Source organism: Mobula birostris, chromosome 1, assembly GCF_030028105.1.
Source record: "Mobula birostris isolate sMobBir1 chromosome 1, sMobBir1.hap1, whole genome shotgun sequence".
Lineage (NCBI taxonomy): Eukaryota > Metazoa > Chordata > Chondrichthyes > Myliobatiformes > Myliobatidae > Mobula > Mobula birostris.
This window is the reverse complement of record NC_092370.1, coordinates 74,077,174-74,104,679: the sequence shown is the minus strand read 5'-3', so window position 1 is coordinate 74,104,679 and position 27,506 is coordinate 74,077,174. Positions and strand designations below refer to the sequence as shown.

At 44.1% G+C, this 27,506-nt stretch overlaps 1 protein-coding gene across 3 annotated transcripts in view; it reads left to right on the top strand.

Moving 5' to 3' along the window:
* LOC140197168 (anion exchange protein 2-like) overlaps window positions 1-27,506 on the top strand; it is a 252,556-nt gene that overhangs the window by 181,493 nt on the left and 43,557 nt on the right. For all 3 annotated transcript variants that reach the window (XM_072257058.1, XM_072257069.1, XM_072257080.1), the window contains 5 exons: window positions 1,324-1,489; window positions 6,469-6,698; window positions 9,715-9,872; window positions 14,854-15,059; window positions 25,143-25,279. In XM_072257058.1, the coding sequence (XP_072113159.1) occupies window positions 1,324-1,489; window positions 6,469-6,698; window positions 9,715-9,872; window positions 14,854-15,059; window positions 25,143-25,279 (897 nt within the window). The remainder of the gene's footprint in view (window positions 1-1,323; window positions 1,490-6,468; window positions 6,699-9,714; window positions 9,873-14,853; window positions 15,060-25,142; window positions 25,280-27,506) is intronic.

Here is a 27,506-nt window from a genome sequence, read left to right as displayed (position 1 = left end):
GTACTTCCTACAGGCAGATCAGAGCAGTGTTCAATGACCAAATGACCAGTCGAATCTAGTCAGCTTCATGAACTGCCTTGAGGACATAAAGTGTTGGATGGCACAAAACTTTCTATAGCTGAATGAAGGCAAGTCTGAAGTTGCCCTATTTGGCCGTCCTGACTCCATCGAAGTGATTACCAACAGTCTTGGTAACCTGTCCACCCTTGTCAAATCCCATGTCAAAAACCTTGGTGTGATATGTGATTCTGTCTTTAAGTTTGACAAGCAAGTTAATGCAGTAGTAAAAGCCAGTTTTTTCCAGTTTCGTACTATTGCCAAAATCAAGTCGTTTCTCTCTTTCAAAGATTTCAAGAAAGTCATCCTTATATCCTCCCGCTTGGACTACTCCAACTCCCTGTATACTGGGATTAGTCAGTCGTCCCTGTCCAGCCTGCAACTGGTCCAGAACACCGCAGCCAGGCTCCTGACGGGTGCCCAGAAGGCTACCAGTACGGTTTAGAATTGATTTTAAGGTTCTCCTGTTTGTTTATAACGCCCTAAATGGGCTAGCCCCCTCCTATATCACAGACCTTCTAACCCCTTATTCTACTTCCAGGCCCCTCAGGTCGGCTGATTTGGGGCTCCTGGCTGTCCCATGATCTAAATATAAGTTCCTGGGTGACCACGCCTTTGCTGTTGTAGCCCCTAGACCAGTGGTCCCCAACCTCCGGGCCGTGAAAAATGCAGCAGTGCAGCAGTAGCCGGAGCGCATCCAGCACATCTTTAAGAAAAAAGACGATATAAACAAGCTAATTAATTAGGTGCTGCCCGGCACGTTAATGTCGGCCCAGATCAGAGACGATTGTCGATTGCGTCGCCTCTGATCTGGGCCGACATTTACGTGCCAGGCGGCATCTAATTAATTAGCTTGTTTACTTTGGCTTTTTCCTTAAAGATGTGCTGGGTGCGTTCTGGCTACCGCTGCACCGCTGCATTCTTCACGGCCCGGAGGTTGGGGACCACTGCCCTAGACTGTGGGACAGCATTCCCCCCCCCATCAGATTTGCCCCTTCCATTGACTCTTTTAAAATTCAGGCTCAAAACTTACCTTTATTCACTGGTGTTTGAATCTTTCTGATGTGGCTGATTTTTGGCTTGTGGCTCGGCTCGTGTTGTTTATTTTGTGCCTATAAGCTGTGTGCCTTGTTGTTTATATCTGTGTTTCTTGTATTTGTGATTTTAGCTACCTGTTATGGTCTGTACAGCACTTTGGTCAACATGGGTTGTTTTTAAATGTGCTTTATAAATAAATTTGACTTGACTTGACTTGTTCCTCTGCAGACTGAACAGGATGCACTTGCTGCAACACCCCTTAGGATTGAGGATGATGAGGAGGATGATCTGAACAAAACCTGGGGCGTTGAGAGATTTGATGACCTCCTTCATGATGCATCAAGTCGGAACGTGGATGAAGTGCGGCGCACCTTTGATGAAGCAGATTTTGAGTGTGAGTCTGTGGGTTTATGTAGTGTTTCAATTGAGCTGGTCATTCAGGATTTCACAGGTGCAGATCCAGACTGCACTGGAGATTGGAGCTTTTTGTTACTAGTTAAAGTGTTTACCATATATCCCAACCAATGTAACTCCAAATGATATCCCCTTCTTCTTATAAAACAGTGCAGCTTCCCTAAAGTACTGTTACCTCTTACCTAACTTGCCTAGTCCTAATCATTCTGAGATTTGAACCCAGAGAAACCAGAGCAATTGTGGATTAAAAGCTAAAAAGCTGATTTGTATCACTAATTCATTCACAGTGGTAAGAAATCCATCCTTAGCCGGTAAGATCTATTGCAAGGATTGCAAGGGACAGAATTGGTCTTCTGATAGATCAGAATGGTAATCTACGTGTGGAGTCAAAAGAGTTTTGGGAGATCTTAAATGGACCTTTTTGCATCTGTATTTACTCGGGAGGTGGACACAGTCTATAAAAGTGAGGCAAAACAGCAGCGAGGTCATGGACCCTATACTGATTACAGAGGAGGAGGTGTTTGCTGTCTTGAGGCAAATCGGGTGGACAAATCCCCCGAGCCTATGGAGTCCTTGGACTACATGGGAGGTAAGTGCAGAAATTGCAGGAACCATGGGCAGAGATATTTAAATTATCCTTAGTGACAGGTGAGGGACCAGAGGACTGGAGGATAGCCAATGTTTTTTCTGTTTGAGAAAGGCTCTAAGAATAAGCCAGGAAGTTATAGGCTGGTGAGCCTGACATCAGTGGTGGAAAAGTTATTGGAAGGTATTCTAAGAGACCAGATCTATATTTGGATAGACAGGGACTGCTTAGGGATAGTCAGTAACGATTTGTGCATGGCAGATCATTTCTAGCTAATCTTATAGAGTTTTTCCAAGGATGTTACCAGGAAAGTTGATGAAAATGGATGTTGTCTATATGGACTTCAGCAAGGCATTTGATAAAGTTCCATGTGGGAGGTTGGTCAGGAACGTTCGGCTACTTAGTGTTTAAAACGAGATAGTAAACTGGATTACACATAGGCTTTGTGGGAGAAACCAGAAAGTGGTAGTAGATAGTTGCCTCTCTGACTGGAGTGGAGTGCTACAGGGATTGGTGCCTGGTCTGTTATTGTTTGTCATCTATATCAATGATCTGGATGATAACGTAGTGAACTGGATCAACAAATTTGTGAATGTCACAAAGATTAGGGGTGTAGTGGACAGTGAGGAAGACTGTTGGAGCTTGCAGTATGATTTGGACCAGCTGGAAAAATGGGCTGAAAAATGGCATATGGAATTTAATGCAGACAAGTGTGAGATGTAGTTTGTTAGGAGCAACCAGGATAGGTCTTACACAGTGTATGGTAGGACACTGAGGAGTGCAGATAGAACAAAGGGATCTGGGAATACAGGTCAATAATTCATTTAAAGTGGTGGCACAGGTAGATAGGATCATAAAAAAAGCATTTGGCACATTGGCCTTCATAAATCAAATTACTAACTACAGGAACAACAGGAATTCTGCAGATGCTGGAAATTCAAGCAACACACATCAAAGTTGCTGGTGAACGCAGCAGGCCAGGCAGCATCTCTAGGAAGAGGTACAGTCGACATTTCAGGCCGAGACCCTTCGGCAGGACTAACTGAAGGAAGAGTGAATAAGAGATCTCTTACTCACTCTTCCTTCAGTTAGCCCTGACGAAGGATCTCGGCCTGAAACGTCGACTGTACCTCTTCCTAGAGATCCTGCCTGGCCTGCTGCGTTCACCAGCAACTTTGGTGTGTGTTGGTTGTATTAACTACAGGAGATGGGATATAATATTGAAGTTGCAGAAGGCGTTGGTGAGGCTTAATTTGGAGTATTATGTACAGTTTTGGTTACCTGCCTACTGAAAAGATGTAAATAAGGTTGAAAGAGTACACAGAAAATTTACAAGGATGTTGCTGGGACTGGAGGACCTGAGTTATTAAAAGAAAAGATTGAATAGGTTAGGACTTTATTCTTTGGAACGTAGAAGACTGAGAAGAGATTGGTAGAGGTATGCAAAATTATGAGGGGTATAGATAAGGTGTGTGGCGCATGCCAAAGTGGTTAGGGTGTTGGACTAGCGATCTGAAGGTCATTGGTTCGAGCCTCAGCCGAGGCAGTATGTGTGTCCTTGAGCAAGGCATTTAACCACACAATGCTCCAGTCTACCCAGCTGAGAATGGGTACCAGCAAAAATGCTGGGGGTTAACCTCGCGATAGACTGGCGTCCTATCTGGGGAGAGTCTCGTACTCTCAATCGCTTCACGCCATAGAAACCAGCATAAATACCGGCCTGATGGGCCACAAGGCTCATGACAGATTTTAAAATAGATAAGGTAAATGCAAGCAGGCATTTTCCACTGAGGTTTTGTGGGACTACAACTAGAGGTCATGAGTTAAGGTTGAAAGGTAAAAAGTTGAAGGGGAACATGAAAGGAAACTTCACTCAGAGGGTTGTGAAAGTGTGGAACAAGGTGCCAACAGAAGCGGTGCATGCGAGCTCAATACTTGGATAGGTACATGGATAATAGAGATATGGATGGCTATGGTCAGTTGCAGTTTCATGGATCTAGGCAGTTTAAATGGTTCAGTGTGGATCAGGTGGGCCAAATGGCCTGTTTCTGGCTGTACTTCTCTATGACTCTATGACTAATTTTAGGGTGTATATTAGTAGTCCCAACTATTCAGGACTTTTTTTTAAACCTGTCAATGAGATGAATAGGCTTAGCACAACAATATCAGCTTCTCAACATCAGGCTGGAAGTCACTCAGAAGGAACTCAGGTCCCCACATTCAGTAATTTGCAGTGTTCCATTGCTTTGAAAAAATGTTGAACGACTGCATTGAAACTGCGCTCCACAAAGTATGATGCTGGAAAGATGATAAAGACCATCTTGACCTTTTTCCACAGTGCAGAATAACATTCAGAGATTTCTTTCCACAAGGCATTTTGAATCTTGGTTCAGCTCAGTCGTTTTGTAGTGAGATTAGTTCTTCTTCGATCCTTCTTGTTAAATCCTCATTACAAATGTTCAGGAATAGATTTATTACCCAATCTGGCTTTTGGATCAAGAGAAGATCTCTTTGACACATCTATATGCAGCTCACCCAGATGGGGAGGGTATACTTGAAGATTATCATCTGGTATTCCTTCTATTCCGACTCAGATAGGCTCAGAAATTAGAAAAGGTCATGACAGCCAATGTTGCACTTAAATAGAATTAACTTGAACAGAAAGGTGGGGACAACTGATTTGACTTTGAGAAGATTCACATAATTTCCTTGCAATTGAAGATTAATTTCTTTAAACTTCATGAATGATTCTGGAAAAATAAGCAAAGTCATACCTAATATTTTTGAGTTGATTACTGAATTGAGTCTTCAAAGAATGTTATCACAGTTTCAAAAATCACATAAGAGGCTTTCAGGCAGTTTCCATTTGAGAATCATCTGTCTTCTGTGTGCAACAGCACGCTTTGAAACTGATCGTCATTCTCAATCCAAAGCTCTCGAAATAGTCAAGAATTATGAGCATGGGACTTGATTTTATTTACTGCTGTGATAAACAGTACTTAATGATGTGTACAGATGATTACTTAGTATTTCTGTGACAAAATGTTGTCTGTGAATTACGTAGTGAATGGTAAATATGTTAGGTACAGCTTTTTTTCAAGAAAGTAATCGCCCCATGGTGGCATTGTGTCATTGGTGGTGCCCCATCTGTTGCACAAGCAAGAACCTTGGTGAGCGGAATGTCCTTCTCTTCGACAAATTGCTCGACAACCCAAAATATTGATTCCCCCTTCGCATCTGTAGTCCCCTTGCAAATAAACTCTTGAGCCATGCTTTCATCTTTTATGAAGCGAACATAACCAAGAAGCAAAAATCCATTGTCTGAAATCGCTGACTCGTCCAACTGCAGAGCAAATTCAGCAATAATGCATAGGCCAGGCCTGGAAATAACACTATTTATTCAGTCTAGATTTCTCATGATAAGCCAAAGCAGAAAACATTATTTTCAACAACTACAATGTCCTTTGAGCAAAGTCTAAGAGAACGGTGGGTTAGCTGGAGATGAGGTTACATGATCCTTGTAATCAATTATGAGCTACTGAGGATCAAATACTTATAATAATTCACTTCAGTTAAACCTGTAATCCCTCAGCTGCCCCCCTTGCTACCGAGCACACCCCCTCCCACTGCTCCCTTTATCTTTATTGCCCCATAGAAACTCCCAGTGCTCCCAGGAAGGAGAATATCGCCCACTTTGTGAACCACTGGTCTATCCCAAATAAGTAATCCTGAATCATGAAGCTCTCAAAAGGTAATTGGCAGGTCAACTTTTTTTGAACTATGCTCCTAAACGGTGGAACTCAATACCTAAAACTATAAGAGACGCGGACTCAGTTGACACTTTTAAATGCCAGCTCCAAACCTATTTATTTAACCTTGCTTTTAACTTACATCATTTGTCTTTATTTTCTTGTTTGTACTTTGTCCCTTTATAAAGCACTTTGAAATACAGTGTTGGTATGGAAAATGTTCTAAAAATAAGTTTTATTATTATTGTTATTATTATGTCCATCAGTTTAGCAACACTATGAGCACTTTGATCACCTTGTACTATTTTTTTGTTGTTCTAATTGTATTCTTTCTTGTAAAAATTGTATGTAGTTTATGTTTAATGTATGCTTTTCTTCTGAATGCTGCTTATAAGATACTATGTGCCTGTGATGCAGCTGCAAGTAAGTTTTTAATTGCACCTATACATACATGTACTTGTGCAGATGGCAATAAAGTTAACTTTGACCTTGACTGGTCATTGTTGTGTTGCTGCTTTTGGGAGTGTCCTGCCTGCATTCAACTGCAGTGATCCCTACAGGGAGAGTGTCACTGACTGGGCATTCCCTTGTGCTAACATTAATCTGTCTATTCACCTACAACAGACCACCGTCACTCCTCACTTCACACTCACCACCCCCTCTCCACACACCTGCCATCAGAGGGCCGCAGGAAGAAAGGGAGCCAGAAGAAGAGCAAGAAGACAGCCTCTTCTCCAACTGGTGCACCCACCATCGAGGAGGGGGATGAGGAGGATGAGCAAAGCGATGGCGCACTGGAGAAGAAAGAACCCAAGGAGGGCCCCATTCCCTCTCATGCCACTGGAGATGTTCAGGTGAGGTCAGAGGGAGTGAAGGGTAGGGTGGTCCTCAGCCTCGTGATGGCACGTAGGGGTTGAGGACACTGCGGCAGGGTGGGAAGAGGAGTAAGGTTGAGGGGATTAATATTGCATAGAGGTAGGGATAAGATTGGGTGAGGGTGACAACGCAGGTTTCAGCTGGGGTAGGTGTAAATAATGTTTTCACTCCTGAAAAAAGAATATCGCTGGATACTGAACCCAAAACAGAAAAGCTGGAAGATCTCGCTGGGGTCAGGCAGTATCTGAGGAAAGAAAAGTAGGTCAGTGTTTCAGGTCTGGAACCCTCCTCAGAGCTGTTAGGAGAGTAGTGGAGTCACAGTTTAAAAGCAGATCCGGGGGTGGGGGCAGGGCACAAGAGACTGCAAGAGCGGAAATCTCTAGCAACCAAGAAGCGCCGGAGAGTCAGATAGCATTTGTCAAGGAAAATAAAGAGCTGACTTTTTGGCTTGAGACCCTCCATTTAGGGGAGGAGTGGAGAGAGATAAGTTACTACAGATCAGGTGATCATGAGCATGATTGTGAATTGTGAGTGAGGCATTTTAAAAAGACAGGGTGAGAAAGGACAGCAGTGGGATGATTAAATCAGCAGTTTTGCATTTCACTTACGCTCAGACCACTGGGGTGATGCTGAGATTCCTGTTACCCTCACTTTAATTCTCAGTCCCGTTCCCATTCTGAACTGTCTGATAAGACCACAACTTATCTTCCATCTAGCCATTTTGCAGCCCTCTGGGATGATCTATAACTTCAGGTAAGATGCTGTCTGCTTGTCTTGCTGTTGTATCTCTCTCACCTTGCTCCTTAAAGTTGCTTTGTTATTGGTCAGCACTCATCTGGCACATTACTGTTACCACCTGAGAGGCCATAAGTAATATCCACAGTCTTCTGTCTTAGAACATTACAGCGCAGCACAAGCCCTTGTCTATGAATGAAAGAAAAAATTTAAATGTCTCCAAAGTTTAACCTGTCTCTGCAACCACCCCGACAAGGCAATACATGCACCCACCACTCTCTATGTAAAGAAATTACATCTGACATCCCCCACTATATTCTCCTCCAATCACCTTAAAATTATTCCCCCTTGTATAAGCTAGTGAATATCCTAGTAAATTTCTTTTCAGTACATTATATTACTTTATCCTTGTAAGAGGATATCCTTATAAGGAACCCAAAGCTCCACACAGCTGCAACAAAACCTCACGATACAAACTCCAGTGCATTTCCATATGAAGAAACCTGATGTTTGCTTCCTTGACCATTTGTTGGACGTGACTGTTAAACTTTTGTGATTCAAGCACCTTGACTTCTCTAATTTACACTCATTTGCGTTATCTCTCCATTTAGATAATCTACTTTTTAGTTCTTTTACTGAGGTGCGTATATCAGTCATCTCAGACTTCCTTACGTTAAACTCCCTTTGCTAAGTTTTTGCTGAAGGATGTTAAGAAGTATCTCCTCAAACTGTCTAGCAATGCCTGGCAGATTGTCTCCAGCCAGCTGTCTACTTTTGACAAGCATCTGCTAAGTACCAACCAATTCTCCTTTCTGGCACCTGAGGCAAGTTCTTTTGTCTAATGCATAACCTCAGTCTGAAGGTGTGCAGTGCACCCTGCAGCTATCATTTCTGTTCTTGATCTAATCTAATTGAGGGTCTTACAGCACAGAAACGGGTTGTATCTCACTCCACACCCCAGTGCTGCTTTTACACTGTAACCCTTCCCCCACCCCGTGCTCGACCTCTCCTGCTCTCTTTCTCTTTCCTGACAAATCTGTTGGAATTCTTTGAGAAAATAAAAGGCAGGATAGACAGAGGAGTCAGTGGATGTTGTTTACTTGGATTTTCAGAAGGTTTTTGAACGGTGCCACACATGAGGCTACTAAACAGTATGAGAGCCCGTGGTATAACAGGAAAGGTCCTCGCATCGTTAGAAGATTGGCTGACTGTCAGGAAACAAAGAGTGGGAATAAAGGGTTTTTTTTTTCTGATTGGCTGCTGGTGACTACTGGTGATCCACAGAGGTTGGTGTTGGGTCTGCTCATTTCACGATATATATCAATGATTTGGATTATGGAATTGATGGCTTTATGACCAAGTTTGCAGATGATACAAAGATAAATTGAGGAAGCAGGGAATCTGCAGGATTTAGACAGATTAGGAGATTGAACAAAGAAGTGGCAGATGGAATATATTGTAGGGAAGTGTATAATCATACACTTGGGTTGATGGAATATGGAGGAAAATTCAGAAATCAGAGGTACAAAGGGACTTGGGAGTCGTCCTGCAGGATTCCCTAAAGGTTAACTTGCAGGTTGAGTAAGTGGTAAGGAAGCTAAATGCAACGTTAGCATTCATTTCAAGAGGTCTATAATAGGAAAGCAAGGATGTAATGCTGAGTATTTGTAAGCCATTGGTAAGACCACTCTTGGAGTATTGTGAGCAGTTTTGTGCTCTTTGTCAAAGATGTGCTGGCACTGAAGAGTGTCCAGAGGAGGTTAACAAGAATGGTCCCGGGAATAAAAGGGTTATCATATGAAGAACGTTTGGTACTGGGCCTGTACTCACTGGAGTTTAGAAGAATGAGGAGGGGATCTCATTGAAATCTATTGAATATTAAAAGGCCTAGATAGAGCAGATATGGAGAGGATGCTTCCTATAGTGGAGAATTCTAGGACGAGAGGGCACAGGCTCAGAATAGAGAGTTATCCTTTTAAAACAGATGGGGGAAGATTTCTTTAGCCAGTGGGTGGTGAATGTGTGAAATTCATTGCCACAGACAGCTATGGAGGCCAAGTAATTGGGTATGTTTGAAGCAGAGGTTGATAGTTTCTTGATTAGCAGGAAGGTAGGAGAAGGCAGAAGAGAGGGGTTGAGAGGGGTAATAAATTAGCCACAATGGAATGGCAAAATAGGCCCGTTGGGCCAAATAGCCTAATTTTGCTGCCCATGTCTTATGATCTAAATATTTGATATCTCTGTCCTTACCTACTCCAGTTCTTCATGCCTGACGAGGAACTAGAAGTTAATGCAGCTTTGCTGAACACACTGGATGGTAACCGGAAGCAGCAGGACATTCCAGCCCCACACAAAGAGCCTGAAGCAGACATCCAGAGCAGTCAGCTCAGGAAGAGCAGTGAGCGCATTGCACTCAGGTAAGCTCAGCCCATGCTCAGTGCTGTCCCTTGTTCTGATTAAGGCACCAGTACCAACACCTGAACCCTTCAGGAACAGCACAAAACTGAGGTGGGATTGTTTTCTCTGGAGCAACAGAGGTTGAGGGAGAGATTTGATAGAAGATTATAAAATTATGAGACACAGATAGACAGCTGGTATCTTTTTCTCAAGGTTGAAACATCTAGTATTCGAGGGCATACATTTAAGATGAAGGGGAAAGTTTAAAGGAAATATGCGGAACAATTTTTTTTTAACACAGAGTGATGAATGCCTGGAATTGGAGGCCAGGGTGGTAGAGGTAAATATGTAGGTGCTTAAGAGGCTCTTACATGCACACATAAATACACAGGAAATGGTGGGATACAGACATTGTGTAGGCAGAAGGATTTGTTTGAATTTACTTGGGCATTTGTTCAGTTTAGCAGAAAATCATGGGGTTCTGTGTATATGGAAAAAGCTGTCAGAGGAAGTGACAGGGGTCGGTATAGTTACAATATATAAAATACATTTGAAAGGATGCGTCCATTGGAAAGGAATGGAAGGATATATGCCAAACACAGGATAATGAGATTTGTGTAGCTAGGTAGGCATGGACAAGTTGGGCCAAAGGGCCTACCTCAGTGCTGTAGAATTCTATATCCCTGCCTTAGTCCCATCATGCTGACCTGTGGAGACAGACAATCTGTGTAGCACATCCTGCACACCAAAATACAAACCTGCACAATCTGACATGCAAAGCATACAGACTGTTTACCAACATCTATATGAAAAACTTGTCCTTCAGATCCCCTTTTAACTTCTCCCCCTCACCTTAAACTAATGCCCACCAGGTTTAAACTCCCCTACCCTTGGAAAAAGCCTGTGGCTATCTACCCTCTCTGTGCCCTTCTAAACTTATAAATCTCTAAACCCCTCAGCCTCCTTCACTGCAGTGAGAACAATCCCACCCAGTCTAATTTCCACAAAACTGCAACCCTCCATTCCAGACTGCATCCTGGTGCAGCGAGATGACCCTTGCTTTTCTTGCTGTTCTTAGTGACCCCAGAGTCCTGCTGAGTGTGTGGACTCTCAGCCAATGAGACTGCACATCAGTTCCTGACCTCCAGCTTTGGAGTCAAGAGCACTGGGTGTGGACCTGCATGTCCTACTGCCAGGAGAAGCATTTCTTCCAAGGTGCCCGTACCGGTGACCCAGTTAAGAGGCTGATTTGAATGAGGGTGTGGTGGTGACAGGACCAGAGGAGGCTGCGGGCATCTGGCAGTATGACCAAGACATCAATGAGGGTGGGAGCCAGGAGGTGAAATGATACCACACAGCGAGTTGCTGTGGTCTGGAACACACTGTCGTTGTGGGCAGAGGGAAGTTCAGTCAAATTGTTGTGATTCAGGAATATTTGGAAGGAGGGCTATGTGCAAAGGGCAGAAAAGGTCTCCGACAATCAGATGAATCACTGAATGTAACAAGCAAACTGCTGTAGGAACTGAGCAGGTTAAGTAGATTTGTGGGAAGAAAGGAATTGTTGATGTTGATCCAGGTTTCAGCATCAGCAATCTCTTGTGTGTCCGAAACATTGAGAGCATTTATCCAAACCCCTCTCTTCCCTGAATCCTCTCCCCCATTAATTCCTTCCTCACCCCTGCAACCCCTCTTCACTTGCCCTTGTTCCTGTTCCAGGTGTGGTGCCCTCCCTCTCCCACAAACTTTCAGTTTGAAAGTTGGTGGTACCCACACACAATCTGCTTTGCGACGTATGTACCTGCAGTTGCATTCAGCTTTGTGTTGGTAATTCCCAGCTCTGCTTGTCAGTCCTTGATCTAGAGAGTGGGGGTGGGGGTGGAGCAGCCATTTATCTCTCTGGCTGGGTGTGGGTGGAAGGCTGGGCTTTGGCTGTGCTCAACCTGTTCGGTGGGTTTGTCCAGGCCAGCAGCAGTTCACAGTGGAACCATCTCTTTTTTTTCAATCAATGCCTCCCTCTCCCCAGGGCTTGCTGCCCTCCAGCCTGATAAAAGCATTCCTTTATCCAGAGGATTTCTCTCTTGCCCCTGCCTGTCTGAATCATTTAACTTCATGGACCGTTGCTGTTCCCTGAGCATGTTGAGGTTTCCTCTTGTGGAGTCTACAGCATTGGGGTTCCTCTTGCCTACATTTCATGGTCACCTCGACCTCCACTACCCTTGCCCCGACTAACTATCCGATACCTGTTGTTGTTTAAAAGGTTTATTTTACATATTTACATCCCAATGAGCAATTTCTTGCAAAGCTCCTGAAGCCCCACCAGTTGCAGAATGCTTCTGGAGAGCCAACGGACACCACCTGCTTCCTGCCCAGGAACATCATGCATGGGTGCATCCTTGGAAGAGGGGCAGACAGTCAGCTCAGAGCCTGCTGACCCGGCTTGGCTGGGAGGTTTGGCATCTTGCTGACCCCACTCTGCTCACTCCTCCCTCTCTGTAAACCTCCTCCAGTCTAGCAGGCACACGCATACACACACACACACACACACACACACACATGCACGCTATGTACAGTACTGTGCAAAAGTCTTAAGTACCCTAGCTATATATACTGTATGTGCCTAAGACTTTTGCACAGTACTGTATTTGTCAACGTGGACTGGAGAGCAAGTTTGTAAATCTGGTGGGAACAAAGGATGTTGGTAATGGCGAGGGTAGAGTGCTGCAAGAGGGGGTGTAGGACATGTGATTAGAGAAGGAGTGCTGGGATGGGGCATGGCACTGGTGCAGACACACCCAGCTGTGATACATCAGGCAAGGTTATTTGATTCCAAACAATTGATTTATTGATCATTACAGAATGTCTCCTTTGGTGTTTCTCACTCCTTCCCCTCTTCCCTTCCCCTTTTCCCAACCATGATTCCCCTCACCCTGCTCCCTTCCCACTTTCAGTCCAAAATAGAGACCCAATGTCAGAATCGGGTTTACCATCACCCACATGTCATGAAAGTTGTGTTTTTTTTGTGGCAGCAGTATGGTGCAATACATAAAATTACTACAGTACTGTGCAAAAGTCTTAGGTGCTCTGGCTACATATATATGCCTGACTTTTGCACTGTACTGTTTGAGCATGATGCAAATTTAAACTAATCCAATCTGCCTGCACATGGTCCGTGTCTCTCCTGTTCATGTGCCAATCTAAATCCTTCTGTTTATCCCTCTCCCTCTGGTTATCCGTCTAACCCATTCCCTTGCTCCTCAGTCCCTCCCCATGGAACCTCTCTGACAATTCACTGTGACTAACCTTCTCCTCCATCCTCTATTATTCTCACATTCACCCTATCGAGTCACATGGCACTGAAACCAGACTCTTCCACCCGTTAAGTCCATGCCGAGCATTGAGTGCTCCTTTATACTAATCCCAGTTGTCAGCACCTGGTCTGTCACTTCCATATCTTGGCAAATCCAGTGTTTGCCAAAACATTTCTTGAACACTGTGTAAGTCTCTGCCTCCACCAACCCCTCTGGCAGTGCATTCCAGGGTCCAACCCCACTAACCCCCTCCCCCAGAGAAAAGAGTTCCACCCCCAAGGTTCCCCCCAAACCTTTTACCTGTACTATAAACCTATGCCTTGTAGTTTTAGACACCCCTGCTGTGGGGGAAGGTTTCCTACTATCTGCCCTAACTTGCCTTATCTCTGCTAAGTCTGTCCTCAATCATTCCACTTTCTGGAGCACTCTAGGTCAGTATTAGACTCAGCTCACTAGAACTGTGAGGTTTCACCACTGCTGGCCGCACCATTGTAGCTTGAAGTCTACTTCGGCCTGTTCAAATCCTAGCCACACTATTAAGAGATTACATTTAATGACGCTGTGTCTGCCCCCTACCACAAGGAGGGACATATCTATCCCGTTAAATCCTTTGATGAAACTGAAATTAGATGAAGCCTTGACCTTAGAGTCATGGAGTAACATAGCACAGAAAGAGGCCCCTCAGTCCCAAGTCCCTGCCCATCTAATCTTGTCCCATTTGTTCATGTTTAGTCCATATCTGTGAAATTGGTAAATTGGTTTATTATTGTCACATGTGCCATTGTACAGTGAAAGACTTGTACATATTGTTCATACAGATCAGTTCATATACCCCCTCCTATCCTTGTGCTTATCCAATTGTATTTTAAATGTTGGAATTGTACTTTCTCTGGCAGCTTGCTCTATTTGGGTACCATCCTTTGCTTAAAGAAGTTGGTCCTAAGTTCAGGACAACCTGACATTGTAATTTTATTTTATTTGTGATAGGGAGGAGAATGGCTCAGCTTTAAACCAGTGACAAAGGAGGAATAGCTGTCTAGTTTAAGTTAGTGTGGTGTTTGATGGAGCATATCGTGTCCCTGCCCCTGTCCTGCAGGGTGGTAGTTTTGGGGTAGAGTCACCAAGTCAGTTTGAAGACCCTAAGGCTTGTTCAGGTGGGAATGGCTCTCTGGGTCAGGCAGGAGTGACCAGAAAGTGGTGAATACAGCCCTGTCCATCACAGGCAAAGCCTTCTGCACCATTGAGTACATTTATAGTACATGGAGCTCTTCCACAAAAAAGACCCCCCACCATCCAGGCCATGCCCTCTTCTCTCTACCATCAGGCAGGAGGTACAAAAGCCTTACATGGCACACCACCAGGTTCAGGAACAGTTATTACCCTGTAACCATCAGGTTCCTGAAACCGATGTGGATAACTTCACTCACCACAGTTCTGAACTGATTCTGCAACCTACAGGCTCAATTTTAAAGATTCTTTCCAATTTATGTTCTCACTATTATTTTTTTATTTGGTAATTTTCCCTTTTGCACATTGGTTGTCAGTCTTTCTATTTGTAGCTTCTATTATATTTCTTATCCTTTAAATGCCTGCAAATCTATGAATCTCAAGGTAGTACATGGTAACAAATACATACTTTAATAATAAATCTGCTTTGAACTTTGAAGTTGCTCCCTCAATTGCATGTTTTCAGGGCAGCCACAGTCAGTGCTCCCAGTCTGCTGGAGGAGAACCGAGTGCTGCTGAAGACACCACTAGCTCATCGTAGCAGTTATGACCTGAAGGAGCGGCGCCGGATCGGGAGCCAGACCACCGTCAATGAGGCCAAGTTCCAAAAGATACCGACTGACGAGCTGGAGGCGGAGATGTTAGCTGTGGCCGATCTAGACTACATGAAAAGTGAGTGGCAGCATATGCACATAGCAGGCAAGAGGTGTTAAGAGCAAGGGCAGGCCAGAGAACTAACTAAGCTGGTCATCAATGGTGCGTAAGTTTGTAGAGGATATTCTGAGGCAGAGGAGCTACCAGCATTTGGAAATACAGTACAAGACATGATGAGGGATGGTCAGCATGGCTCTAGGCATGGGAGATCATGTCTTACTAATCGGATTGAGTTTTTTGAGGAGATGATGAAGATTGATGAGGGCAGTAGAGGTTGTTTGTTTATTTTTTTATTTTCAGAGCCTTTCCAGAGCATGGGAGGAAAGCGAAGCACCCAGAGGAAACCCACATGGTCATGGGGGGTTGTCATATAAACTCCATACAGACAGCAGTGGGGTTGAAGCCAGGTTGAACACTGTAATAGTATTATGCTAACCTCTACTATAGATTATCTATGTGGACTTTAGCAAAGCCTTCAATAAGGTCCCACAGGGTAGGCTGTCTGGAAGTCTAGTTCTCATGGGATCTAGGGTAAGTTAGCCTAGTGCATACAAAGCTTTTTCACACAAAGTGTGCTGGATATGTGGAATGATCTGCCAGAGGAAGAGGTAGAGGTGGGTACAGTTAGAAAGTTTAAAAGGCATTTAGACAGGTGCATGGATGTAAAAGTTAGGAGGATATAGGCCAATTGCAGACATATGGGACAAGCGTGGACAGTTATCTTGGTGGGCATAGATGTGCTGCACCAAGTGACCTGCTATCTCATTAGAAGACTCTGAGATCTCCAGATGACCAACTCTATAAGCAAGAGATTATTCGATTGGAACAGGGTACTGTGATGGAGCCGGACACACACAGAGGCTGGTGGTCAGTGGTGATCTCATCAAACCTGTCTCCTTCTGCTTTGACCTAGTTTATCACTCAGGCACAATTCAAGAGCACATGAAGTTGAAGAGCTTTTAGGCACCTGAAAGGATAGCCAAGGCTTATCCATATATAAAGACTCAGTCCCTTCTGATGTACTGATTGCTTTGATGCTTATAGATCTTGGTGTTCAATGTATTACTCCACAACATCTTGGTCACAAAACTATTCAAGGGCCCCTTTGACGTTGGTATTAGGGAATTGATTGGATTATTTCTGCATTCTGGGGCTGGATTGTCTGGGAAAAGAAAGACTTGCAGATGTGAGTGGAACAATTATCAGCAGGGACCATAGAAAACAGAGATCCTATCACGGGGTATAGAAAGTCTATGGGAAAAGATTTTAAGCACTCCAGGGTAAAAATGGGTAGTTGTAGAAATGTCATTTCCATTTAAATGTGAATGATTCTGGCTAGATAAACTGGAACAGAAGCTTAGCAGGCAGATCTTTCACTGATGACATGGAAGCATTTTTCATACCCATATAAATGTTTTGATTTTCCATTTATCATTATTGCCTTATTGACATCTTTGTGCTTTTCTCCTTACTCTTTAGATGTTTTGGCTACAGTCGATATTCCCATAAGGGACTGGGGAGAGAAGTTAGAGCTCTCTAGATGACTAAATAGATAAAAAGTAAATCTGAGCAGAGAAAAGGACTTAAGACAGCTTAAGACACGGGAAGCACTGGCTGATCAGAGAAAATCAGGGGAGTATGAAACTGGAAATAAAAATGGAGAAACTGAGAAAATACTGACTGACGAGGAATGTGGAGAAAAATTACACAAGAGTAAAATAGGAATAAAAAGACCATTCAGCCCTTCAAGGCAGTCCTACCAGTTACTGCGATCACTCATGGCTGATCTGCCCCAGGCCTCAGCTGTTCTGTTGCCAGTCCACCTTTGTCCACAATTCCCGATCTTTGGAAAATGTATCTTTAAGTACCTTAAACCAACAACTCTCCCCACCACACACACACACACACGCACCTGCACAAGCATACGCAGTGAATCTCAAAGATGCACCACCTTCTATGAAATAGGTTGCAAATGAAAGATTGGCTGAGCACAGGCCAGGGAGGAAATTTATTCAGGGAGGCTGCAACTATGGCTGAGGTTCTTTACATCAGCCTTCACTGAGAAAGAGGGTGCTGCTGGAGTCTCAGGAAGGGAAGGTTCAGTGAAGACTTTGGGTGGGCTAAAAGTTGATGTGAGGATTGTAGGTGTCCAAGCATGAATAAATATTCTAGCCTAGAAGGAGTGATCCTTGGTTGCTGAGAGAAGCAAGGAAGAGTGTTATTGTAATATTCCCAATATTTCTACGTTCTTGGGGGGGGGGGTTCTCATGGATGGAACACTACAAATGTTATTTGCGCTAAAAAAGCATGTAGCAATAAACCCAGCAATTGCAAAGCGATAAGTTTAATCTTAGAGACATGAGTCTGCACGGTTGCTGGATTTGGAGCAACAGACATAGCATGGTAGCATAGCTGTTGGTGTAGCACTTACAGCATCAGCAACCCAGGTTCAAATCTGGCACACACACACACAGGGTGTTTGTACATCCTCCCCGTGATAACCTCCAAAGACGTATGGGTTAGTAGGTTAATTGGTCACATGGGTGTAATTGGCCAAATCAGGCTCATTGGGCCAGAAGGGCCTGTATCTCTAAATAAAATAAAAATAAAACAGAACAATTCTGGTGCAGGGTTTTGACCCGAAATATCAACAGTCCTTTGCCCTACAGTTGCCATTCGACCCTCTGAGTTCCTCCTGCAGATTGTTGCTCCATTTAACTTTAGTGGTGGGAAAAATTCCCAAAATAATTATCAGGGATAGAATTAACAGTTGTTTTGGACAGTACAGCCATACTGAACAGGACAGGACCTTTGGCACAACATGCAAATAATCAAGTGGCTATCTACATCAAATCCCATCTACCAGCACTCCAACTATGTCTTCTGTGCCATGACAATTCAAATGCTCATCTAACTGGATGCAGCATCACATTTTGAAGTGTCAGTTTGCATCTTTTGTCTCAAGAGCATTGAGTTTCAAAGTACATACTGTATAAGTCACCACATAGAACCCTGATATGTACTTTCTTGTGGGCATAAGAATAATAACCATAATAGAATCATTGAAAGACCACTCCAACTTGAGCTTTCAACCAGTGTGCAAAAGACAATTGTGCAATATAAAAAGATAGAAATAATAATATAAATAAATAAACAATAAATATCGAGAACGTGAGATGAAGAGTCTTTGAAAGTGAGTCCATAGATTGTGGGAACATTTCAATGATGGGACAAGTGATGTTGAATGAAGTTATCCCCTTTTTTGAAGGCCCAATAGCTGTGGGGCAGTAACTGCTCCTGAACCTGGTGCTGTGAGTCCTGAAGCTCCTGTACCACCTTTGTGATGGCAACAGTGAGGAGAGAGCATGACCTGGATGGTGGGGGTCGACAGGTTCTCCTAAATGATAACACCAAGAAATTAAAGTTGCTGACCCTCTCCACCTATGATTTCCCCCGATGGGAGAGGCTTATGGACCTCCAGTTTCTTTCTCCTGAAGTCAATGATCAGCTCCTTGGTCTTGCTGACATTGAGTAAAAGCTTGTTGCTTTGGCAACACTCAGCCAAATTTTTAATCTCTCTCCTATATGCTTGTAGCGTTCTCTTTTGTTCCAGATTCCACCAAGCTTTTTTTGTCTCTGAACTTGAAAACATATCTGGCCAATGAAGGGAAATGGTAGTAAAAAAAAATGCAAATAAATATGAAACTGAAGATTCAGGAAATCTCTCTCATTCTCTTTCCCTCTTTTTCTCTTGCTCTCTTACTCTCCCTCTCTTAATCTCCCTCTTATACTCTGTCTTATTCCCCTTCTCCCTCCTGCTCCGTTGCCCCCCTCACTCTCTCACACATGTGCGCACTCTATCCCCCACACAAATTTCCTCCCTCTACAAATCCCCTCTCGCCCCCTTGCCCCCTCCATCTTGCCCCCCTTGCCCCCCATTTCATTCTCTTGCACTGTCACGCACACTCTCTCACACCCCCTCACACTCTCACATTCTTTCTCTCTCACATACACACACACACACACACACACACACACACACACACAAAAACACATGTCCCAAATAAGCTCTTGTTCATCAGCTTGATTATTAGCAGCTGGGAGTGATATTTTGCTGTGGTTTATGCTGCAGTGAAGTGCCAAGGGTGTTCTTTAAAGACAGGTTCCTCCACTCGTAAAAAGTGTATTTGGCCAGGGTGTTCGGAATTTTCTCAGGGAGCCAACCAGGACACAGGAGACATGGTCATTGCCCCTGACAGCCTCAGGTGTTTAAGTTATACCTGGGTGTAGTGCTGGGCTTTATCTCTGGCTAATTGATGGCCTGTTGTGCGATGGTAACGTGTGAAGTCACAGGAAAGTACAAGAGCCCTGCCACTGTGGGCTCCTGTTCAACCCTGATCCTGGAGTCCTGGAAAGTGTGAGGAGCAGGAAAATTCAGGAAGCATTGAAAGTTTCAGATTGGAGGTGATCTTACACAGAGACGTCTGATGTGGTGCAGACCAGGTAAACCTGAAAATCAGTGACATTAAAGGGCTACGGTAAAACTACAGAGGCCAGGGATCAAAACATTACAGAGACTTCCCATGGGAGGAGCATCAAGAACAAGAGGACTGTGTATGCAGTGAGAGGAAGGAGATATAAAGGGGATCTGAATTCCCCCCCACCCCCCACAGAGTATGGTTGATATCTGTAATGTGCTCCCATAGAAGGTGTGGAATCAGATACAATTGCTGTGTATGAGAGGCATTTAGAATGGCATTTGAACAAAGAAGTCATAGAATATACAGACCTAGAGGCGGTAAATGAGACTAGTGTAGATTAGCATGGATATGATGGGCTGAAGGTCCTGTGTCTGTGCTGCACGACTCTCTGATTTTACATTGCAGCATTCACCTACTGTGAGGTTCGTTTTTATTCACCGGCCAAGGATTCCCAGTGCTTCCTAACCCTACTCTAGGATAAGGAGGGAAATTCTCATTCACTTGGACACTGATTACATGTGAAATAAGTATCCAGAGAGATTGGTTTGGCAGCCTGATGCTGTGAAGGGCTCTGATGGGTGGGTTTTTCAGTGGGACTGATGCAGGGACACATTCTGGATATTTGGTCGCTATCTGTTGGTTTGGTTGTACTGCACACATTGATTGCGACAAACGACATCCTAACAAACTTAGCAGAGTTTCTGAGTGCCTCAAAATCTGAAAGTACTCTCCCTCCCCCTGCTTCCACCTGCTCACCTGCCATCCTCCCCTTTGCACCTCATCCTCCTTTCCCCCCCTTCTTCCACCCCCCCCCACCCACTTCCCTGCTCCTCTCTCACCTAGCAACATTGACACACTAGGACTTGTCTCAGGCCCGTACCCTGTAGGGCAGTTCACCTGCACCCCTGACCATTGTCTTGTCCTAGAACCACACCCCTCCTGATCATTTTCCCCTACCACCCCCACCCTCCTAGCTGCCAGTGTCCCTAGGAGTTCTGCTGAAAGCCCATCAGCCTGAGATGACACCTCTATCACTTACTCCACACAAGTCACCCTACCTGGTGAGCTTCCTCAGCATTAACTGACTGAACCACAGACTCTCCTGCCCTCTCAATAGAAGCCTAACCATCAGATTACCAGTTCCCAGTCCTCCTACAGCCCAGGTCCCTACATGTTCCAGCTCAGTGTCAGATGAACTGTCCATTCCTCCCCTGCATCTTCATTCCTTCTTCCAACCAGTCTAACCTGTTTGACTCCTCCTTTCCCTCCGCCCCAATTAACCCTTCAATGCTAGCAGTTCATACCTGCCGAAAGTTATCACTGTTGGAGCTGTTTTGCATTTGTTTAGAGGTGTTGAGGTGAAGTCTGGAGCTCAGGCAAACAGTTCTCTGCCTAGGGAGAGAGGAAATGGATACGTACAAGGCTTTGAATCTTCTGAAAGAGTTAAGTCTTTGAGCTGTGTTTGAGTTTTTCATTGAACCCAGAGCTGTCATGTTATTCAACATACAAAACGCCAGAGGAACTCAGGAGCTTAAGCAACATCTACGGAGAGAAATTGACAATCAGGTTGAGACCCTTTATCCGGACTTTCATTGACTTCATCTCACACGTTGTTGGACGGCCTTGGAATGGCCTGCATTTTTATGCTTTCGAAGGCCAAGCATCTTTCGCGTCCTTGGTTTGGGACACGTTGCGCACTGTGTTGGTCGTTTAGTTTTGTTGGGTTATCCTGCCAGCTTTAAGCATCACAGTCAGTAGGCAGCGAGGGCTCATACCCTTCTCCCTGGTGGGCGAATACTCATCTGTACTCTTCTTAGCTCAGTATCTTAGTGGCAGTTTTCATTGAGAGTTGCATTTAAGAGAGCTTAGGAAAGTGTGTGTGTGTGTGGGGGGGGGCACGCACTTGTTTTGTGTATATATGCGCACGCACTCCCTCGTGTTTGTGTGTGCACAGGTGTGTTTACTTGCGCACATGATTATGTGCTTGTGCATTAGTTCTGGTGGACTGGGATGAGTGTAGGTGATGAATGTTTAAGGCAACTGAAGGGAAGTATTGGATAGTTTGAGTGGCCTCTTTCTGTTCTATTTATTGGATATCATCTTGTCCGTTTTGATGGTTCCTCATTGGTTTGTCTGTCTGCTGCTACCAAGTCCTTGTCCTGTGGTCCCAGATGGTAGAGATCAACCATCTGTAGTTCTTTCCTCACCCTCACCTGCCCTGTGACAGAAGCTGACACTCCCCCTCAACATCCAGTGTGGTCAGATGCACTAGTGACACAGTCTCACCTTGGATTATATACCACTCCACGTACATGAGTTTAGAGTGTCGGGATATTGCTTCAGTGGGACCTCGCAGGGACATATAAACCCAATGCCAGATCTCCACCTGAAATGTCTACAGTCCACTTAACTCTTCCAACAGTTTGTCTTTTCTACAGATTGCAGCATCTGCAGTCTCCACCACTTTTACGTAGCCTGATAATTTCAGATAGGCTGAATCACCTTCCCAAATACAATCCTGTTGGAAAGGACTAGGTAATAGCAGCTGTACAGAGAGTGTGGGCAGCCGCACATCAAGGTACAGCACAGAAAGAGACCATTCGGGACTGATCAGGACCCATTATGTTCTGGGGACTTAAAATCTGCAGCACCTTCCAAGTAAAGGTCCAAGTAGTGATTGTGTTTGAATGGATTTTACAGCAGATGTTCAATTATGTATAGTGATGCAGTGTGTCACAGATTCTGGTTTTTACCCAATAAAGCATGCTACTTTAACGTAGATGTACTTGATTATGCACCCAGTACATAATAAATACTAGAGAGGTATACCAATTATACCTGCTGGGTCTGCAGATACTAGTGTGTTACACCCAATGAAGTAAGCATGTTATGATGTCTATATGAGTATTACTTGTAATTCACGGGAGCTCACTGGCACACCTGGGTCCCAGATTTGATCCTGATTTCGAGTGCTGTCTGTGTGGAGTTTGCATGTTCTCCCTGTGACTGGGTTTCTCCTGGATGCTTTGATTTCCTCCCACGTCCTGAAGAGATGCAAATTGCAAGGTCAAGTGACCTCTATAAAACTGTGCAGGTTTACTGTGCAGGTGAGTTTCAGAATGTGGAGAATAGAATATGTGAGATGATGTGGTAAATGGAAGAGCCTGTTTTTGAGCTGTACGACTCTTTAATGTCTACAGAGTGTCATCATAATGTAGCAAATTATTGTACAATATATAGGAGTGGATATACCCAGTAACAAAGTAGAGAGATGTACAGTACAAAAACAAGCCATTTGGCCTCTGTCAATGCATCAAAGATTACCTTGTTGCCCATACACATGTCCTTCAATGACTTGACTTTTCAAATGAAATGCCTGGCTTAATATCCCTTACTTGCAAATTTCCCTTATAAAGAGAACGTGCTCTTATGTTTGTAAGAGGACTTTCTCCTCTAATCCCCTTTGAATCTCTTTGCTCTCAACTTAAACCTAAGCCCTAAAATAAAAATAGAAAATGCTGGAAATACTCAACTCAGATAGCATCAGAATCAGAAACAGGTTTAATATCACTGGCATGTGTCATGAAATTTGTTAACTTAGTAGCAGCGGTACAATGCAATACATGATAATATGGAAAGAAAAATAAGCAAATTAATTACAGTAGAAATACACGTATATTAAATAGTTAGGTTAAAATAGTGCAAAAATAGAAGTAATAAAAAAAGTGAGGTTAGTGGTTATGGGTTCACTGCCCTTTTAGGAGCCAGATGGCAGAGGGGAAGAAGCTGTGGCTGAATCATGTGTGCCTTCAGGCTTCTGTACCTCCTTCCTGGTAGTAACAATGAGAAGAGGGCATGTCCTTTGTTATGGGCGTCCTTAATAATGGATGCTGCCTTTCTGGGCCACCACTCCTTGAAGGTATCTTGGATACTACAGGGGCTAGTACCCAAGATGGAGCTGACTAATTTTACAACTTCCTGTAACTTCTTTCAATCCTGGAGTAACCCCCCCCCCCCCCCCCCCGCCGTACCAGACAGTGATGACCAGACAAAAGCTACCCCTCCCCTGCATTTGAATGAAGGTCTGTGATGCATAACATTCCCACAGATGCTGCTGACCTGCTGAGTATTTCCAGCATATTCTGTTTTTATTTTAGATTTCCAGCATCTGCAGTTATTTTGATTTAAACCTATGCCCTCTTGTTTTTGAAATCACTACCATGGGAAAAAATTCTGACTACTATATCCACTCCAGGGCAAACAGTCTCTCACCATAATTGAAGTCCTTCAATACGGGCAGCATGCTGCTAAATCTTACCTGCACCGTCTTCAGTACAATCATATCCTTAATATACTGTGATGACCAGAACAGCACATAATATTCTGAGCAGTTTAACCAAAATTTTGTAACGTTTCATCACAGTGAATTACAACTTTTATTAGAATCACATTTATTATCACTGATTTAGATGATGTGAAATTTGTTGTTCTGTGGCAGCAGAAGAGTGCAAAGACAAAATTACTAAAATAATAAATTACTGTGCATGGACCCATGTGCCATTCAGAATTCTAATGATGAAGGGGAGGAGGTTGTTTTTGAATCATTCATTCAGGCTCCTGTACCTCCTCCCCAATGGTAGTAATGAGAAAAGGGTATGATCCAGATTGAGAGAGTGCTTAATAATGGATGATATAATCTTGAGGCACCAGCTCTAGTAGATGTGCTGAGCGGTAGGGAGAGTTGTGCTAGTGATAGAGTTTATGATTTGTGATGGACTTTTATGTTCTGTTCTCTGACCTATGAAAGCAAATATACCATGTGCTTTCTTCACCACCCTATACATCTGCGTTGCCAATTTCAGGGATCGACGATCTTGAAACTGTAGGTCCCTCTGTTCATCAATGTTCCTTGGTGTCTTGCCATTTACTGTATATGTTCCATCCCTGTCTGACTTCCCACTTTGTATCCCCTCATATTTGATGGGATTAAATTCCATCAGACAATGCTCTACCCAACTCTTCGTCTTACTTACATTCTGCTGTAGCCTTAGACAATCACCTTTGCTTTTCACATCACAACTTTAATATCATCTGCAGCCTAAACATCTGATATTATATGTTAAACTCAGTGAAGTACTGTATAGTATACAGGTGTGTTTCAGCCAGTAATGCACAGACTGTTGTATCTAGTGACATTGATCAGTCAGTCACAGCCATGTACTGCATTGAAGGTTACAGCCCAGAGAGCATCTATCATAAGGCTGAGGGATAAGCTCATGGAGCTCTATAAAAGGAGGGAAGAATTAAATAGGATGGAGGTAGAATATTTAGTACCAACCAGAACTAGATGGCATTAATATGATGATTCAGAAATTCAGGAGGAATGTCTTCTGCAAAAACTAGATGAATGCACTGAGAGTGAGGTGCAGAGATGGGAAAATCTCTTTGCAGTATGATATCTGGCAGGGACCAGCTGGGCTGAATGGCCTGTGTGCTGCGTAGTTAATATGTCACTAGTTCTGAGTTACTGCTAAATGTTCCCAAAGATCTGTTATTGACCGTATTCTGGTCTTGGAAGGACATTGGGAATTGTGAGTGTGGCTTTGCCTTCTCTCCACAGGTCACCGGTTCGAGGATGTTCCAGGAGTGCGACGGCACTTGGTCAGGAGGAGCACAAAGGGGACCATTGTACATGTGGGGAAAGACCAGTCCGAGCTTTACCCCAAGGCCAAGAAACCCGATCGGCAGCCACATGAGGTGCAGTCCCATCTTGATTATCTTGCTTCATTATGTTGCTGTCCTGCACACCTGAAAGCTGTCACTCAGGGCACTAGTGCAGACTTCAGGTTCCTCTCACCATGGACAGCGTTCATGTGTGACTGTGATGGTCAGGGGCAGTGGTTTCAGTCCTGGGTGAGGTGAGTCCTGCTCCACTTTGACAGACTCCACCCCAGTAACACCTTTGGTTCACAATTGGTCAGGAGCAGAGAAGGGTGGAGCACCAGCTGATCATCCCTCCCTTAACCAGGACACTCGGCAAACTTGTAATAGACAGCACATCAAACCTGGAGCTCCGCTGCTGCCTGTTGGTGCCCAGCCCATCCGCTAGCTCAAAACAGTTCCATTTAAAGTGACAGGAGCTGAGGAAGTGACGATGTTACATTATCTTGTAAGTAAATTGTGGACGAGTGAGCTTACACTGACTGGAATTCACTCTGGTTACGTTCTGGGCAAAATAAGGAGGTATAGATAGAGTGGACAGCCCAAGGGTTTTTCTCAGGGCAGAAATGGCTAACATCAGGGGGCATAATTTTAAGGTGATTGGAGAAAGGTATGGGGGTTGTCAGAGGTAGATGTTTTACACAGAGGGTGGTGTGTGCGTGGAATGTGCTGCGAGGGTTAGTGTAGGGACAGTTACATTAGGGACACTTAAGATTCTTAGCCACATGGATGAAAGGCAAATGGAGGGCTGTGGGAAGAGGTAGATTGATCCTAGAGTAGTTTAAAAGGTCAGCACAACTTCGTGGGCCAAAGGGCTTGTATTGTGCTGTAGCACAGACCAGCAGCGGTGGGGTCACTAATCAGCCTAGTGCTTGGTGAGGGATGAGGAGGGCTGTAGACAGCCTCAGTACTTGCCTCTCTGCTACTGTGTATAGTGACAGTGCTATCAGAGAGGCTGACGAACCTGGTGAGAAGTACGGTCTGTGCTGTGTGGTTGGACTATAGGCATATGGCTTGAATACAGCCGAAAGTGGGGAGTGGGCTGCATTTTACACTTTATGTTTAATTCACTTTCTGTGTGATACTGTGTACTAACTTTAGGTGCAAAGTTTTCATTCGTGTGCTGTGTTCATCACAGGCAATTATTGTCCTCCCCTAACTGTCCTGAAGGAGGTGATTCAGGATAAAACACTTTGCTCTGGGTCTGTGAGTCACCAGATGGAAGTTCCCATAAGGACACAAGTGAACCTGACTGTTTATACAACAATCCATTAGTTTTTGTCACTTTTACATGAACTAGCTTTTTATTACGGGTTTATTTAATTATTTAGATTTAGATGCCCCAGGTGTCTTAATGAGATTCAAACTCGTGTCTTTTCCGGAACACTGCCAGCTGGCCTGGTAACTCACTCAAAGTGCAGTCACACAGTGGTTATCTGATTAAGCACTTGAAGTATCTGCTGCGGTCGTCAGCTTGTATCTTCTGAGTATAGACTGGAGCATCCGTTGGTACCTCTGGGTATGTAATGGGCATTGACCTGAGTTGCCTGTTTAGGTATTGAATGGATGATTGGTGTTGGATTGTAGTATGCAGGAGTTGGTATAGTCATAGAGCACCACCACACCAAAAGTTAATTGTCATGCTCACACATATGGTTAGGTACAGGTACAATGAAATACAAACGTACTTGCAGCAGCTTCACAGCTACATAAATTCAGACAACACACAGAATATAAGTTATACATCAACTATACTAGACAGTGAAGGAAAAAAAATGTGCAAAACAAGACATTAATGGGAAAAAAAACCAACAATCAGAGACATGTCTATGGTAGAGCAGGAGGTGGTCCTTTACTGAAGTAGGGTTAGGATTGTGCACGTCAGTTCAAGAACCTGCTGGCTATCTGAAAGTAGCTGTTTCCAAACCTCACATCAAAGTTGCTTGAATTTCCAGCATCTGCAGAATTCCTGTTGTTTGTGTTTCCAAACCTAGTGGTTCAGAAGCATGTGGCTTCACTCGATTTTTGAAGCTTGCTGGAACTCAGGAAGACGCATGGATGAAAGAAAAATGGAGGACAATGTAGGAGGGCAGGATTAGCTTGACATTGGAGTGGGTTAAAAGGTCGGCACAACATCATGAACCAAAGGACCCGTACTTTGCTATACCGTTCTATGTTCTCTGGTGTGGAACCAATAATAGCAGTGAGAAAAGGGCCTGGCATTCATGATGATCCTGTAGATACTGTCAGTGGCGGGTAGGGA